Source organism: Pinus tabuliformis, chromosome 4_2 (assembly GCF_031772625.1).
Source record: "Pinus tabuliformis cultivar Carrire ecotype Pingquan chromosome 4_2, CPIR1, whole genome shotgun sequence".
NCBI classification, from domain to species: domain Eukaryota; kingdom Viridiplantae; phylum Streptophyta; class Pinopsida; order Pinales; family Pinaceae; genus Pinus; species Pinus tabuliformis.
Window position 1 is genome coordinate 438,237,787 of NC_142304.1, and position 17,023 is coordinate 438,254,809.

General features: G+C 42.1%; 1 protein-coding gene across 2 annotated transcripts in view; it reads right to left on the reverse strand.

Annotated features, from left to right (window-relative positions):
- LOC149169838 (uncharacterized protein ycf23-like) overlaps window positions 1-17,023 on the reverse strand; it is a 293,608-nt gene that overhangs the window by 194,273 nt on the left and 82,312 nt on the right. Inside the window, exons 2-3 of one of the 2 annotated variants that reach the window (XM_089428827.1) lie at window positions 3,751-3,816; window positions 2,757-2,807 (exon numbers count right to left, since the gene is read on the reverse strand). In XM_089428827.1, coding sequence (XP_089284953.1) covers window positions 2,757-2,807; window positions 3,751-3,816 — 117 coding nt within the window. Of the gene's footprint in view, window positions 1-2,732; window positions 2,808-3,750; window positions 3,817-17,023 lie in introns of both variants that reach the window. The other variant, XM_089428826.1, reaches the window with a different exon arrangement.

Here is a 17,023-nt window from a genome sequence, read left to right on the forward strand (position 1 = left end):
ATAGGGAACAGTCGATTATGGACTCTTGTACACCAGGAGTAAGGATATCAGATTGAGTGGATTTACTGATGCAGATTGGGCAAGAAGTTCAGTGGATCAGAAAAGTAACTTTGGGTACTGTTTCAACATTGGATCAGGAATGACCTCCTGGTGCAGTAGGAAACAGAAGTTTGTGGCTCTGAGCTCATATGAGGCAGAATATATGGCGGTGAGCACAGCTTCGTGTGAGGCCATATGGCTTAGAAAATTGCTTGTGAACCTATTCCGAAGAAAAATGGAGGTGACCAGGATCATGTGCGATAATCAGAGTTGCATCAAGCTCTCTGAGAATCCAGTGTTTCATGATCGGTCAAAGCATATTGATATCCAGTGTCACTTTGTCAAAGACTGTGTCCAACGAGGAGCTATACAGTTGAGATACACTCCTACAAGGGAACATGTGGCAGACATCCTCACCAAGGCCCTTGGAAGAACAAAGTTTGATTATTTCAGGGAAAAGATGGGGATGATAAAGAATCCATTTCAGTAGCAGAAATGGGGGTGATGTTGCAGTGCAATAGCAGTCAGCAGTAGCACGGTGCAACGTGGTAGAGGGAGTTGCAGTGCAGATGCAGTGTTGGAAGAAAGGACCAGCAACAACACAGATGCAGAGGGAGCTGTCGTACAGATGCAGCAGTGGCAATGGCAGCGACAGGACCATGGGCAGCAATACAGGATGCAGCAGTGCAGAGGATGTTGGGCAGGGAGGCCTAGCATCAGCACAGGGACCGATGCTGGATGATCAGGGTGATACTCAGTGAGGAGTATTACTAGAGCACAGTCCTCGCTAAGAGGGAGTGTTGATTTGGGGTAGCATCAGATGTGCTTTAGCCATGAAAATTGGTGGAGAGGCTAAAGGACATGAGATCTCCAAGACCCAGAAATGGTTTGAGCAGATTCTAACCGGTTTGGGAGATATTAAAATAATTAATATTTTTAATGGAGTTCCTAAGTTTAAACTTAGGAAAAATAAAATATTAATGGGTATTAATATAAAACCAGGTTAGAAGGGTCCAAAAGTCATGGATCAAGCCAAATCTAATCTTAGTCGTTGATTAGAGATTTAATCTCGGTCATTGATGGACCAACGAGAAAAGTATAAGAGGCTTGAGGGTCAGTTGGAGGATACACTAAGGGAGACCAGTCAGTTCGATTTCTGGAGTGGGGTTAGCTGAGAACTTCGAATTAGTGGTCTGGAGAGCAGTAGGAGGCAGCAAGTACAAAAGAGAGAGTCAAGAGCAGCACCAGAAGATCAGCGCAGAGGTTGGAGAGGCAGATGCAGAGGCAGCAACAGACTACGCAGTCACTGGAGGGCCTGCGTGGGTGATGCAGAGAGGCCCAGTGCTGACGCAGAGTGTCTGGGAGCTATGCAAAGGTCAGCCAAGCTGACGCTGAGACTGGGAGAAGTGTTGGAGATTTTTTTCTCTCTATTGGGTAAGCCAATTTGGCACCCTGTTGTACTGAAGAATTGCTGAATAATAAAATCCTTCTTTGCTTCAACAATTTTCCCACATTGGGTTTTCCCGAAGACTATTGTCCCAAATATCTGTGTCAATTTGTTGATTCTTGTGCATGTGGTTGTTTTTGTATTATGGTGTGATATCTGCGGCAGAATTTATTTTAATGTTTATTAAAGGAATTTCATAAATAACTTATTGGAAAATAAGTAGGTAAAGTAAATCAATTGTTGCAGTGATAGAATTCTCACATAATTAAAATACCTTTTTTAATTAGGGAAAATGGTAAATCTGCCACCATCCCTCCTCAAGCCACTGAAAGTCACTTCTCACCATCCCATCTTGTAGATCTTCTTGTTCTAGTTCTAACGAGTTATTAGACTAAGGTGTTTCATCAAGTATTCCTCCTAGAATGCCACCTTAAGCGTAATTAATTGAGTTAGGCTTAATAATAACTCTGTTTTATGGGAATTATCGAAATGCAACGGAACAAAAAGCAAGTTGTTCGGAATTGATCCGAATGATAGAATATGGCAAGCGAACTCCTCCAAACCCCATAAAGCCCCTCTAGAAGCCCCCAGACCCCTTGATGGAGTAAACTTGCTCCTGTGACCTAGCTATCACCGACCCTGGAAATCCATCCTGACCACACCATAAGGGAAACCAGAAAAAGGAACATCACATCATTATAAGCACTAGAATGAATTTCAAACAAAATGCATGTTTGGAGAATGCAAAGCCTCCCTTTGTGATGTTTCATTGAATTAGAATTGCATAATATCAAGTGGTGTTGTCAACAAATACAAAAGATGACATTTTCATAAGCAAGAAGTTTTTTGGTCATGGATGTAAAGATGCTACAAGATTACACTTGTTAGGTTGTTTGTATATTTATCAGCTTTTTTTGCATTTGACCAAATGGGTATTTATGTACAATTTCCAGATTGATTAAACAAGAAATTTCAAAGCCCTATAAACAAGATGTGTGTTTTGTATTTCCTAGTTTTATGTCAAAGTTTCCATCGACAATTCTATTGTATTTAATGCATGTCAACGCACTGCTTTGAATAAAAACAAAGAACTAAATAAAGGTGCTTAAATCCATTGTAGCCGTGTAATTTTTTTCCAACATAATGAACAACATTTTTACAATAAGAAAAGTGTGTTTAAAGTTTAAACCCATCTGGTTCAATAAACAATTTTGAAAAACATTATTTTCAATAACATAGTACTTACTGGAAGACGAGTCAAGCTAATCACCAATTTTACAAGCTCTGGGTCACATGCAATGTCCACATGCGTTGCTCCTCCCTATTAAAATTAGAATAAGGCCTTAGGAACAACCTACTTATACATAAACCGAAATTACATCATATAGCTTCAAAATAATTACATCTTGAATTTAAGGCATAGAGAATTCCTAGCTGACAATTATATGGCATGGGGATAGAACTATTATGTAAAATATATGAGCATTCTAATAAATATAGATACACATAACACAACTCGGTATCTTTTAAGGTAAATGTGGCTCTTGACTATACATGAAGAAGAAAAATTATTAATATGAACAGCAAAAGAAACCCTCAAGGATATAAGTGTTTTTTGCCTTTCTTCTTCCATGCTGCCCAACAAATCCTGTCTTCTTTGATCTACTTGTAATGTCATTAAACTTGAGGATGTTAGTGAAATTGGTAGAATCCTATCTTCTTCTTCTAGAATTCATTGATTGTGATTGCTTGGGAACTAGAAAATGTTCTATACCGCATTAGATGTATCTCCCAAACCCCCAATAAAACTGATTTCTAAGTTGAAGCAGGAAAGAATATTGAAACTCCTACGCACGATAGAATTTCAAGATTTCTATAAGACCTTGATTCAGCCAGTTTGGTCACCTATTCACTCCAATTGTTGCATGTTATAAGAGAGACTATCGAAAAAGGCAGTCATTCATAACACTGGTGCCACAGACGCAGGTTTTCACCATTATACAGAATGGGATCAGTCCATGGCATGACAGAAGGCAAACAATTATTTTATCTATGCTCTATAATGAAACTTAATAATATACATATTTGTTGGTGAAGCTAAACTAATTCTATTTTCTATGTAAATTATTGATAGTTTCACAATAGTAGAAGAGAACTTTACGAAAAGTAAATCTTAAGGCCTTCACATGAACATCTTGAGAGAGTGCACTCTTTGCATCAATTGTCTTACCAAAGAAAAAAATGTAAAATATTTCACCCTGTACCTGTTCTGCTGCAGTCGCCACAGCAGCAACACTATCGCTATTGAAGTTTTGAAGGCCAGAAATGATCTGCAACAATAATCCCATTTCAATTAGGAAAGTCCTGCATATTTAGTATCAATTCAAAGCTGTTTTGCAAGCAGATCTCAAGAAAAACATTGAATTCTGTCCAGGCACTGAACAAATGTTATCAGAGAAATTCAATACTCCCTCTCTAATCATAAGCTTATGTTTCTTTCTTTGTTCGTTCTCTTTTGTTTCATTATATTATATGTTATGACCAGTTAAATAAGCACATATGGTCTTTTCTTCCTCCCCAGTATCCCATTAGATGTCTTCATCTTACCTTCAAACTAAATCAAGGGTCTTTTCCACATCCAGCAAAGTAAGGATGAATGCAGAAATATAGAAAAGAAGACAATGCAAATACATAGTAACGTGAAATTCTCTCCAGTCAATGAAAATTCTTGTAAATAAACAAAATTCACATATTCCAAAATTATGACTTTATTCAGAATCATCATATGCATGGATTGCAAGCCAGCATGGCAGCTTTTCACAGGAGTGGAACCCATGTGAGCTGACAACTACAGTGATGTTGAGCATGACATGAAGATAATCCTAACGTGTAAAGTTTAAACCATGCCAAAAATGAGCATAATATGTTAGCACATACATAGTGTAAGTGAGGGTGTTTCCAAAGTGCTTCTTTTGTATGTTTGTATTTAGTATTAAATTAAAAAGGTCTCATTGTAAGAAAATACAAACTGTCAAGTCAGGCCAAAAATATAAAAATATATCAGTGTTCCCCGGGGATGCATCCCCTGGTGGGGCGCACTACCACATTTCTCATGCTCCTAAGATGGAAAGATGCCTAGGGAAACATTTCCCCATGTGCCCTTCTAACGAAACCTTGGGAGATGCAAGGGGAAACGTGTTGTAGGTTGTAACCCTTTACAGAAATTACCTATAAACGAATTCTTCTCAGTTGCAGGAAACATTGGAGAAGGGTCCGTTTCTGGCCGGAAATGAGGAAACTCGTACCGTACGGCCTAGAAACTTGTTTCCGGCCGTACTGGCCCGTTTCTCGAGGAGGAAACGTGGCCAGTACTGCCGGAAACGCGTTTCTAGGCCGTACGGTGGAGTTTCCTCTTCTAACTTGACTTTTTCTTGTATTTTGCTTTTTTTTTTCTAAAATTTTATTGGGCCACTAAAATATCTTCTGGATGCTTCTAGATGCCTCTTAAGTTATAAAAAAGAGGATTTTTTGAGTGGGGCAGCCTAATGTTCAAGCCTATCGCCCTAGTGTTGAAATGGAGTTCATGGTAATGTTAAGAATCATGTTAAATTCTTAAAGTAAAAGTGACATTCTCCTTTATTTTTCATTTTCATCCTTTTACTTAAATTTTTAACATTACCATGAAATGACTCAGGATGTTTGAGAGTGATTTCGCCCCCATTGGATTTCATATGGAGAAAGTAGAATTTTAGATCTCACTGAAAATCCAGCAGACTTATCTGTTTTTCAGGATTTCAAGATTGGGGGTTTGCAATGTTTCCATCAGATTTTGTCATGTACTAGGGTATGGAACTTGTATTTAATCAAGAAAACCAAGACCTCTATGCAGGGGAGACTCCCAATAATTAAGAGCACGTAGGGTACTAAGGTATGGAAATTGTATTTAATCAAGAGCACTAAGGTCGTTCGACTATGTAGGAGGAGACTCCCAATCAAGCACAAGACAAGAAATTAGAAATTTCTCGTGGCTGATTTTGGATATTGCTATTTTCATTATGTGATCATTCATAAGTAAATGTGATGTAAATTTAGAGACTTATAGTTTATGCATTGACAATTGACAATTTAATCATAATGTAATAAATTAGAATGTATCATATATGCTTTATGATTGCACATATTTCTTATATGTCCTAATATATATATATATATATATATATATATAGATATATGCGTTTCCCCGTTTCCAAAATTTAGGGGGGTCACATTTCGTACTCGTGCCCGTTTCGGAAACTCATACCCGTTTCCTCGTTTCGTGCAACATAGGAATTCTTAAAACAGAAAAAATATACAATGATGAGAACATAAAACAAATATACACAAAGATTTTCCCCTAGATCCCAAAACCGGGACCACCACAATGGTTTTTCATTATATTTCCTTCAATGTTACAATACATATATATACATGTCGAAGCATTCATAAACCCCAATCCATTAACCCTGGATTAGAACATAATCGTAGTTCCCTTAACCGGATCTATAAAATACCATAGGCAGAAAACCATCATGCCCAAAACCATGTGCAAAACCCATGCACAAAACCATGGGTAGGTCTGCCCACCATCTTTGGGTCTATTACCCACCATTTTGTGGGTAATATCTCTAGGAGAAATTTTTTTCTCGAAGATGGTCCTCAGCCAACCGCTAGCAGCCCCTTGCAGCACTAGCTAGCTCATTGTGCCATTTCTCTGCCACCTGAGCCAGCCATGTGGTCCTTTGCCTATCTACCATGATCGTATTTTTGAAGGTGGACCTCCTGAACCTAAAGGTATGCCTTGTCATTTGGTAATTGAGTATTGTAGTTTGCTTATCATGGACACTTTTGGGCATGGATTAATGGGGGGATTCGGCGAAAAGAATGGGTTAGGTTTGTACCCTTGTCCCCTAGCCCCCTTTTGGATAACCTTGCATCCTAGTCCCATGGGATCTCTTTTACTGACCACTAGGCTTTAAGGATGGTATTTCATGGGAAACCCTGATTTTGGTTGTGTGGTCCCGCTCCTTTATCCGCTTATATTTACCCTCTTTCCTCTCATTATTACCCAATTCATCATTTCTCCCACCTGGGTCCACGTAGGGTTAGCTTGCCCCTTCCCCTTGCCCACACCTTGGGTCATGGCCTAGAATGAAGCCCGAAGGTTGATGCAACTAAAAAGGAAAGATAAAAGCATATTTGGCCACATTCAACAAGAAAATGTACCACAAAATGCAAAAGATGGACGGGACAAACATATTTAGCACATGGGCAAAAGCTAATACATGAGCTCTACCCCATCCACATGGCCATCTCCATACCTAGGACTGCCCCTTCTCATCCCCTACTTAATTCACCTATCTGTCACATACCACCACCTTTTGAAGGATGTACCTTGAATATATTATCCCCTTTAGAAGTAGAAACCACCTAATAGGATTTTTGGTTAATCCCATTTGGAGTTTAGGAGACATTGGCACATCCCGAAGCCCATTATGGAAGGGAAGGCCATTATGAAGTCCCCACTTGTAGTCCATGATTGGTAAGATCATTTACTCGATTTCTCTAATGAGTTGTTGTACTGGAAGGCTAGGGAATGCATTGGATCTTATGCAGTATTGCAGATGGTCTCTATCTTGGGTTTGGTCTCCCTATTCAGGGTCCTAATCCCCCAGAGGGCTACATTGGCACATGTAGGGTGTGCATTGAGAGCCATGGGCCTCCACAACAACAGATTATACTTCATATATCCCCACAGTCATTCAAAGATTGCTCGTGGCTCACTTATTGGACGAGGAGGATGGACTTGATCCATCATGCCTTGTCGGCCCCAGATCTACACCACACACTTGGCAAATGATCCAAGACTTCCACGATGATGTGGCATCACCTACACCATCATTTTAGCCCCTGATGGCGACCTACAAGCATCTTCGATTTGTTTGGAGACCCATGAGAACACTTGTGTGGCCCCAGATATCATTTGGAGCACCACAGGTTATTACAAAGGTCCACCCCCTTGTCCACTGCTTTTGAGGGTCCTTCTCTTCATTATGGCACCCATGGACCTCATTAGGCCTCTTAGAGGGCCCTACGACATGCATAGATTATTATTTAACCTCTTGTGAGGCTTATCTTTTCATTCGTTTGGTGGGCTTGTCACCAAAAGTTGTATTATTAGCACATTATTTTATTTTTGGGGCTTATGTAGGCCAAGGATGCTAATTTGAACTCCTCAGATGTGTATAAATACAAGTGAAGTGAGATCATTTCTCATCATCACTTTGGACTAGATCTCTCTCTTCTTTAGAGAATTTCGCACTTTTTCCTATAGGATGAACTGGAGCATTTATGGATGAATTTTGATGTATGGTTATTAGTCTATCTTCTCTTGGAGCTTCTCTATTGTCATTTGCGAATAGTTGGATATACTCTACTGCATGTAAGTACAAAATTTTGATGTTATTCTTATTACTTTTGTCATATATGTTGGATTGGGATTTTAGTTGTTTTAGGGTTAACTGCTGCATGCAAATTATTGCTTAATATTGTGGGATTGTCTCTATTATAATGTTTCTCTCCAAGTATGGGCCATGTAATATGAGCGGAATCTCCTAGGGGTAAATCTAACCTTGATAAGCCATTCCTCTTGTGCATGTGAACTATAAAAGCTGCAAGATTGCTTTTACTTGACCTAGAAGGGTTTGTGAAGTAATTTTGAAGCCTCCTTGACTGGGAACCAAGAAATCTTACACAAAATAAACATAGACTCCATTCTCCCAAGGAATAAGGCACTGATCTACCAAGAGTGGTCACCAAAACTCTTATTCTTTCACCTTCTCCCAAGTCTAGCCACATTTGGGTGCCTAGGGCATCAATTTCCAGGCAAGTTAGACACTAAAAAAAATCGATCTCCTAGGGTCTTCTGCGCTGGCCTTTCCTCTAGCATGTTATTTTTCCACAATCTTGGGTCTAGGATAGAATCTTAAAATATCTGACGCTACCAAACCAAGAATCTCAACAATACTACTTTGCACTGCGGAATATAAACAACAGTAAATCACACATGCACAAAATATAGACAACTTGTTACAATTTTCAACCCAACTTTGTTATATTAATCAACATAGAACACAACAGTCTAGGGCTCCCATACCAAGGATAATGGCCCTCATACATCAACTAGTAGAAGAATACAAACTGGGGCTTGGTGTCAATCCATCGACAACCAATCAACCCTCAACAAGATACTTTGACCATCTGGTTGTAGCGCGCTCTCTCAGCTCCTCTCGATCGTACCCTATACCTGCCCGATCCTTCAACTCCTGATCTACAGCACTACCTCTATCAACGATCCAAGTCTATCTGCCCACTAAACCTCGGCTATCCAATGTGCTCACTAGTTATGCCTTAGTCCATCAAGGGCACAACACATCGAGACTCCTATCAAGTTGTTCACAGCTCCACTTGTGAACAACTCTCAACTGCCCACTGCTGCTCCTCAGTTACTCAAGAAATTCAGCCTACTATGGTCTTCCTGCACAGCACCGATGAAGACCAACATAGAGCACAAAGGATGCCACCTATCACTGCAAGATGTCCATCTCCTACAATAAACACGGGCTAGGAGGACTACCCATCATCTGTTGTCAAAGTCGTTCTCCACACACAATTCTCGGGCTCCACAAACTGCTCCTGGTTCATCAAAATCTTGAGCTCAACAACTGCCTCTCTTGCAACTACCTTTGTCCATCAAGGTGTTGCTCATCGGACTCCAACTTGGACACTAACACGCTGTCCTCCAGCAGACCATAAGTGCCCAATCACGTCCACACTTGATCCACTCTCACACTGCCCTCCAATAGTCCACGAGTGGCCAATGCACGTTGTAGCATCTACACCTAGCTAGGGCATCCCCACACCTAGGAGACCCTTCTAATAGCTACCAACAGACTTCTCCACATATACCCTTTTCTGTGCAATAGAGGAGCTATTGCACAAATCTAGGCTCCAATGTATTGTTGCAACATTTGCCCATAGATTAGGACATTTGACAATCCATGCCGCCCCAATCACTTGGCTGCTACAATCCTCCAACATTCATCATCCAACCGGTCAATACCTGACCCAACACACACAAGATGCACCCAAAATGCATAGTCCAACTCATTGTTTTAGGGTCCTCTTGACTGCTGCAATTCTGGACTAGTTAGGGCACAACATACAATCTCTAACACCCCTTAATTTTGACATAAAAGTGCCTTCCCTTGTTGCGGCTGCCCTTCTAGGAGGGGAGGTGACCCTTTGCTGAAGTTCCAGGTTGTTCTAGCCCCTTACAGCCCTTTGACCTCCCTCCTATTTGTCATGGCTTGCTACAACAAGCCTCATCCAAACTGCGGCAACCTTCCCAAAGGTCTGCACTATTCCCACAACCCTCAAAACAATCCTCAAGGTCGCAGCTTCTTCAGCAAGGGTACTTGACCCTTCTCCAATTCTCGGTCACCCTGAAACAGGCTTCAAAACAGCCTCCTTCTCCCATGGCAGTCTGCCTCTCCCTTGTTGTGGCTAACCCAGAAGATTCCTTGCCTTCACAGAGTTCTTCACTTGTGTTTTTGTTGCCCAATTAGATGTAGAATAGTCCTCCACAACACCTCTTATTTATACACCAACAAGAGGGTTGTTGATTTGTCGTAGCATCGGATGTGCTCTAGCCATGAAAATTGGTGGAAAGGCTAAGGCACATAAGGTCTCCAAGGCCCAGAAGTCGTTTGGGAAGATTCCACCCGGTTGGAGAGATATTAAAATAATTAATATTTTTTATGGTGTTCCTAAGTCTAAACTAAGAAAATTAAAATATTAATGGGTATTAATATAAAATTGGGTGAGAATGTTCTAAATGACATGGATCAAGCCAAATCTAATCTTAGTCGTTGATTAGGGACTTAATCTCGACCATTGAAGACTCAACAGGAAAAGTATAAGAGGAGGCTTGAGGGTCAGATGGAGATACACCATATTGATCAATTAGTTCGATTTTCTGGAGTGGGGTCTTGCTGAGAGAATCGAACTAGTGATCTATTCCAGCGACGGGCAGTTCGGCACGAGGCCGAGAATACATAGCAGAGAGGCAGAGAAAGTGTCAGAGAGACAGCGCAGAGCTTGGAGAGGCTGACGTGGAGACAGCTGGGACTTACGCAGAGGCTGAGGAGACCAGCCTGTGTGACGCAAAGGGCCAGAGAGCTGACGGAGAGAGCCAAGGGGCTGACACAGAGGCATAAGTAGCTGCGCAGAGCTGACGCAAGGCCAAGAGACAGCGTTGGGTGATTTTCGTGGGGCAGACTGAGTGCTGGTAAGCTGTGAAGGGTGACGTAGTGCCTGTAGAGTGACACAAAGCAGTAGAGAAGCTTGGAGCAGCTTTCGTTGTCCAACTAAGGAGCTGCCATAGTTGCTTTGGGATCGTTCATCCAATGACTAATCACCCGGAATATCTGTCTCCGAGGAGAGCTATTATTTCTGAGGACATTCTATGTTGGGTGAGCCATTTCTGTCACCCTAGTTGTATTCAGAAACTGCATAATAATAAAACCCTCATATCTGTTGCACCGGTTTTCCCGCATTGGGTTTTTTCGGGGACGATTGTCCAAAAATAACAGTGTCCCTTGTGTGTTTGTCTCAGTTATTTCAGTTGTTGATCTATATATGTGTTAAGGCTGCATTTGTGTTTATTTTCGGTATTTATATTTATAAATAACTTGTTAATGAAAAGAACAAGTAGGAGAAAATAAACCAGATAATGCAGTAGGGATTTCTAACGTGTCAGACTTAGAAATTTCAACATGGTATCAGAGAATTGCAGATCACAGGAGGACTGAAGGCACTAGCAGTAATCTGAAGAATTTGCAGCAGTAGCAGTTGTCCCAAGAGACAACGTTGTTCCAGAGCAGAAGCAGCAGAGAAGAAGTGACACAGAGGGCCTGCATCATCATTTCGAGTCAGGAAGAGGGCCAGCGCAGAGGCGGAAAGGGGCAGATTAGACCTACGCAATGCTCAGTCATCTTTCTCAGCCAAGAAGGATCGACGTTGTGGCCAGGAGGAGCAGATTCTGCCATTGCCGTGATCGCGCAAAGCCTGAAAGGCTCAATTTCTTCAGTTGTCAGGGCTTGGGGACCTATGGGCAGATTGTGATTGAGAAGCTGGTGGGGTGTTGGTTCTATCAGAACATAACAGTACCTAAGGAGACGGAACCAAGGTAGAGGGAGTCGCTACCTTGATGGATTTCTAGCCAAGAAATCCAGATCCGAGTTGCAGTTGCAAGGAGGATTGGAGAGGAGCAGTTCGACAGCTAGCTAGAGGATTTCCGGGAGAGAAATCAGGACTTAGAGGGATATTTCCAAGAGGGAAGTCCAATATCAGAGGGAGTCCAAAAGAGAAGCGGAAATGGTAGTGAATGGATTGAGGGATCAGGATAGGTTGTACGGGGCTTCCAACTTTGTCATCTGGAAGGCCAGGATCCTGGCAGTCCTGGATCAACATTGCATCAAGGACTTTGCCTTGAGAGTCGTGGCTATCCCAATCAACCCAGCTGAGAATGAGAATAATGAGGATGCAATGGCGAGAGCGAAGTGCATGGTCCTAGACGGGGTCAAAGATTATGTCATACCACATATTGTTGAAAAGAACACAGCAAAGGAGATGTGGGATACTTTGACAACCTTGTAATCAAGGCACTTCCGTGCAGTGGAAGATGCTATTGGAAAATCAACTGCGGTCATATCAGATGAAGAAGGGAGAGCAGATAGATCCATTCCTTCTCAGGTTGCAAGAGATTTGCGACCAACTTACTTCCATGGGGTCTACACCGGAACCAGAATTTATGGTCAAGATTGCCCTGAATGCAGTCTCCGAGGAATGGGAGACATTTGTCCAAAGTATTTTGGGTAGGGCTACTCTTCCAGGTTGGGAGGAGATGTGGGTAGCTCTTCACCAAGAAGAGATCAGGAGGTTGACCAAGGCGGGGAGTAGTTGCAAGGGAAGTCGAATCAAGAAAGAGGAGGACGAGGATGCAGCTCTAGCATCTATGGGACAGTAAGCGAAGAGGAAGAAGAAGGACATCTCCACGGTGAAGTGCTTCCTTTGTGGGGAGTTGGGACATTATGCATCCCAGTGTCCCAGGAAGAAAAATAAGGGAGAGGCTTCTGATTCTAAGGCAACTCCAGCTAACGCAGAGAAGGTCGAGACTAATGACAACTGTGCCATGAGTGTTCATGCACCTCTAGAGAAGAGGTGGGGAGACATCGAGTTGTAGTCAAGAGGACTACAAACTAAGGGCAGGATCCTTGAGGTGCCCAAACTCTTGGATCATATCCAGCTACGAGAGCCCTTAACGACAGTTGCAAAATGACAGATGTCGGGTGGAGCAAAGTGTAGTGGAGCAGCAAGGCAATGATTGGGTGCAGAAATTTGAGGCAGCGCAGTGGAGGTTGCAACAGTGCAAGAGGCACAAAGGTGTATGCAGCAGTGCAGTGGCAGTAGAGGGAGCACAGAATAGCAGCAGAGGCAGCTTCAGTTTCATGAGGCTTCCAGAATGACTGGGATATTGGTATTTGGGAGAAGTCAGTTACCTACTTCTCGGTAACTAAGTTGCAGTGTAGCAGTTAGCAGTGGCAGTGCTAGGGGCAACATGGGCAACATATTGAGAGGGAGCTGCAGTACAGATGTAGCATTGGCAGTGACAATGTCATAGGCAGCAGTACAAGAAGAAGTAGTGCAGATGATGTGAGGCAGCAGGCCAAACATCAGCATAGGTACCGGTGCGGAGGATCAGTGTGATGTTTCCATGGTGAAACATTACTAGAGCACATTCCTCACTAAGAGAGAGTGTTGATTTGTGGTAGCATCAGATGTGCTCTAGCCATGAAAATTGGTGGAAAGGCTAAGGCACATAAGATCTCCAAGACCCCGAAATCGTTTGGGGAAATTCCACCCTGTTGGAGAGATATTAAAATAATTAATATTTTTAATGGGGTCCTTAAGTCTAAACTTAGGAAAATTAAAATATTAATGGGTATTAATATAAAACTGGGTGAGAATGTTCTAAATGACATGGATCAAGCCAAATCTAATCTTAGCCATAAATTAGGGACTTAATCTCAGCCGTTGAAGACTCAACAGGGAAAGTATAAGAGGAGGCTTGAGGGCCAGTTGGAGATACATCATATTGATCAGTCAGTTCGATTTTCTGAAGCGGGGTTTCGTGAAGAGAATCGAGCTAGTGATTTGTTGCAACGAGCAGCAGTTCAGCATGAGGCCAAGAATACATAGCAGAGAGGCAGAGATAGTTCCAAAGAGATAGCGCAGAGCCTGGAGAGGTTGACGCAGAGGCAGTTGAGACTTACATAGAGGCTGAGGAGGCTAGCCTCGGTGATGTAGAGGGCCAGAGGGCTGACGCAAAGAGCCAAGGGGCTGACACAAAGGCATCAGTAGCTGCGCAGAGGCTAGCAGAGCTGCGCAGGGCCAAGAGACAACGCTCGGTGATTTTCATGGGGCAGACTGAGTGCTGGTAAGATGGGAAGGGTGATGCAATCCCTATAGAGTGACACAAAGAAGTAGAGAAGCTTGGAGCAGTTTTCATTGTCCAACTAAGGAGTTGCCATAGTTGCTGTGGGATTGTTCATCCGGTGACTGATCACCTAGAATATCAATCTCCAAGGAGAGGTATTACTGCTGAGGACATTCTCTATTGGGTGAGCCATTTCTGGCACCCTAGTTGTTTTCAAAAACTGCATAATAACAAAACCCTCATATATGTTGCACCGATTTTCCCACATTGAGTTTTTCGGGGGACGATTGTCCAAAAATAATAGTGTCCCGTGTTTGTCTCAATTATTTCAGTTGTTGATCTGTATATGTGTTAAGGTTGCATTTGTGTTTATTTTTGGTATTTATATTTATAAATAACTTGTTAATGAAAAGAACAAGTAGGAGGAAATAAACCAAATAATGCAGTAGGGATTTCTAACGTGTCAGACTTAGAAATTCCAACAAGGGCTCCTTCTAATGTCCTCCATGGGCTTGACAACTGTTAAGAGGCTTATTTGCACCAAGCCGACCCTAACTCATTTGTGCAAAATCCAACATTGAACTTCAAAAATTCATAACTCCATTTCTACAACTCGGAATCGGATGATTCTCATTGTGTTAGATTCGTCTCACTGAGAGCTATCATCCTCATCCATCACATGTCAAAATGTACTCATGGTTTTGACCCAAATCTCGATGGGTGAAAAACCCCAAGCTTGGGTTTCAAGCCCACAAGTGACCCTTGTGGCGCTTCCAAGCTACCAAAAATCAACATAGACCTCCTCCAAATTTGAGGACATTCTGATGGTGGAGTTGGTAGAAAAGCCATGCCCTACCTCTGGGACCAAAACTTGCCCTGCCATCCCCAAGGCTAGCACTTCCCAAGGTGAAAACAACATCTTTGACTAATTATATTTTCCTTGATCCTCTCCCCACCTTGTCCAGGGCAAGAATATCATTGGTTGCTACATTCCTTCCTCATACCCTTGACTGGGTCTACTTGGCCCCATGTGGTCCCACTTCACTGAAAGAGCATTCTTCAAGAACCATATGGGATACCAATTCTAACAAGAATTTTAGGGATTGGGAAACCCCTTCACAAGTCTTATCCCATAAACCTAACCCTCAAATCCTCTCTTCCTTTCCCTAGAACACATAGTACCTTGCTTAGAAACCAAGCAAGTTCAGTCCTTCCCCCTCCTCGGAGAAAAAGATTCATTTGGGTCACTTATATCCATTGATTTATCCTTCATTAGTGACTCTATTCATACCAAGTCTCCTCCCATCGATGAAAGTCTATAAATAGAAGGGAGCCTTAGCTGAGGTGAAAGTGGGTTAAGCCTCCATTTGTTGCCCTTGGCCTAGCATTTGCCCTTTAGGGATCCCCCTTAGGTCCCGTGCTAGTTTGAACGGTAACATTTTGGCACCATTTCTAGTGACACGAAACATGTGTTTTGTTCCCCATACGACATATTGACATATCATTATTGGCGACTCCATTGGAAAAACAAAGCCCTAGTTCTTCATTGAACTTTAAGGTCGATGTCTATAGGGTGAAGCAAGTATTTTTCTAGGCATCTTCGATTTCACCCTGGCGACTCCTACATATGTTTCATGTATACCTCAAATAGGTTGTCATTCTTTTGTAAATTTCCCGCTTTGGACATTGCTAGCATCCCTGGACATCCTAATCATGTCGCAGGAAGGATGCTACGTGGGATGCCCATGTTTGATGGTGATCCACTCTCCACAATTAACCACGTAGAAAGATTTAATGCACATGCTTCAAGAGAGAAGGTTGTCCACCAAGATGTCCTTATGTTATTGTTCATGGGATCTCTCGGTGGTCATAACTCATGGTTGCGTGATCATGAACCTAGGAGCATCTCATCTATTGACGAGTTCGTTGATGGATTTCTTAGACATTTTCAAGTACACCATGCATTAAGCATCCAAGAGGAATCCTTCATTGAGCATCATCAAGACATTAAGAATCTAGGTAATGAGCAAGAAGACGAATATTCCTTGGGTCCACATGATGAAAATGATGATTTTGAGGACACGTGCTGGGAAGGTTGAGTTTATGGAAAGTGAAATTGAGACCAACCTTACCTTTCTCAAGGATATTACTCCTGATGAATCCTCTCTTTTGAAAGCCTTTAGGGGGATGACCCCATTAGCCCCTCGAAAGATGACATTGAAGATTATTTCCACATTAAAAGGGAGAAATGGGAAATTGTTGGTCCTCAATTTGATGGTGCTCCCATTTACGACACCAACAAGGATGATAATTATGGGATTGGTCTTCCTTTCCCCTTGAGCACTATTTGTGATGGCATACACATTGATATGCTTGGGGGGAAGAATCTTCATTTTCCTTTGCGTAAAGAGGGGCAATTGGGAATGATAAATTTTCCTTTTAGGAGAAACCATATCTTTGATGCTAGGGAAATTGATAAGGCTCCCACTTCTCAGGAGTATGATTCTATGTTCAGGTCACTTGAGCCTTTAGAATCTTAGATTATGATCTTGGGAAAGCAAAACTTGTTGAATACAATACTTCTTCCTCCCTTTTTCCTATTGGTCATCATCTTGAGTCTTTATTAAGTGATTCCCTCACCTCTAGTCATATGATCTCAAGTAACTGTGAGTCCCCCCCCCTTCCAAGTATAGTGTCAAGGAAGAGCTCTTCATTGATTATACTTGTCCTCCTAGGACGTACCCTCAAGGTTTTAATCACTCCATGGTATCCCCTCTCCAGTGTGATCGTCATGTGCAATCTACTTGTGTTTCTCCATCCTGTCAGCCTCCCTTTCCTACTAATCATAACCCGATGAAGGCCATAATCCATGACGTAAATAATAAGGACAATGGTGGAAATGATATGGCAGAGATTGCCATCCATCAAAATTTTATGAGCTT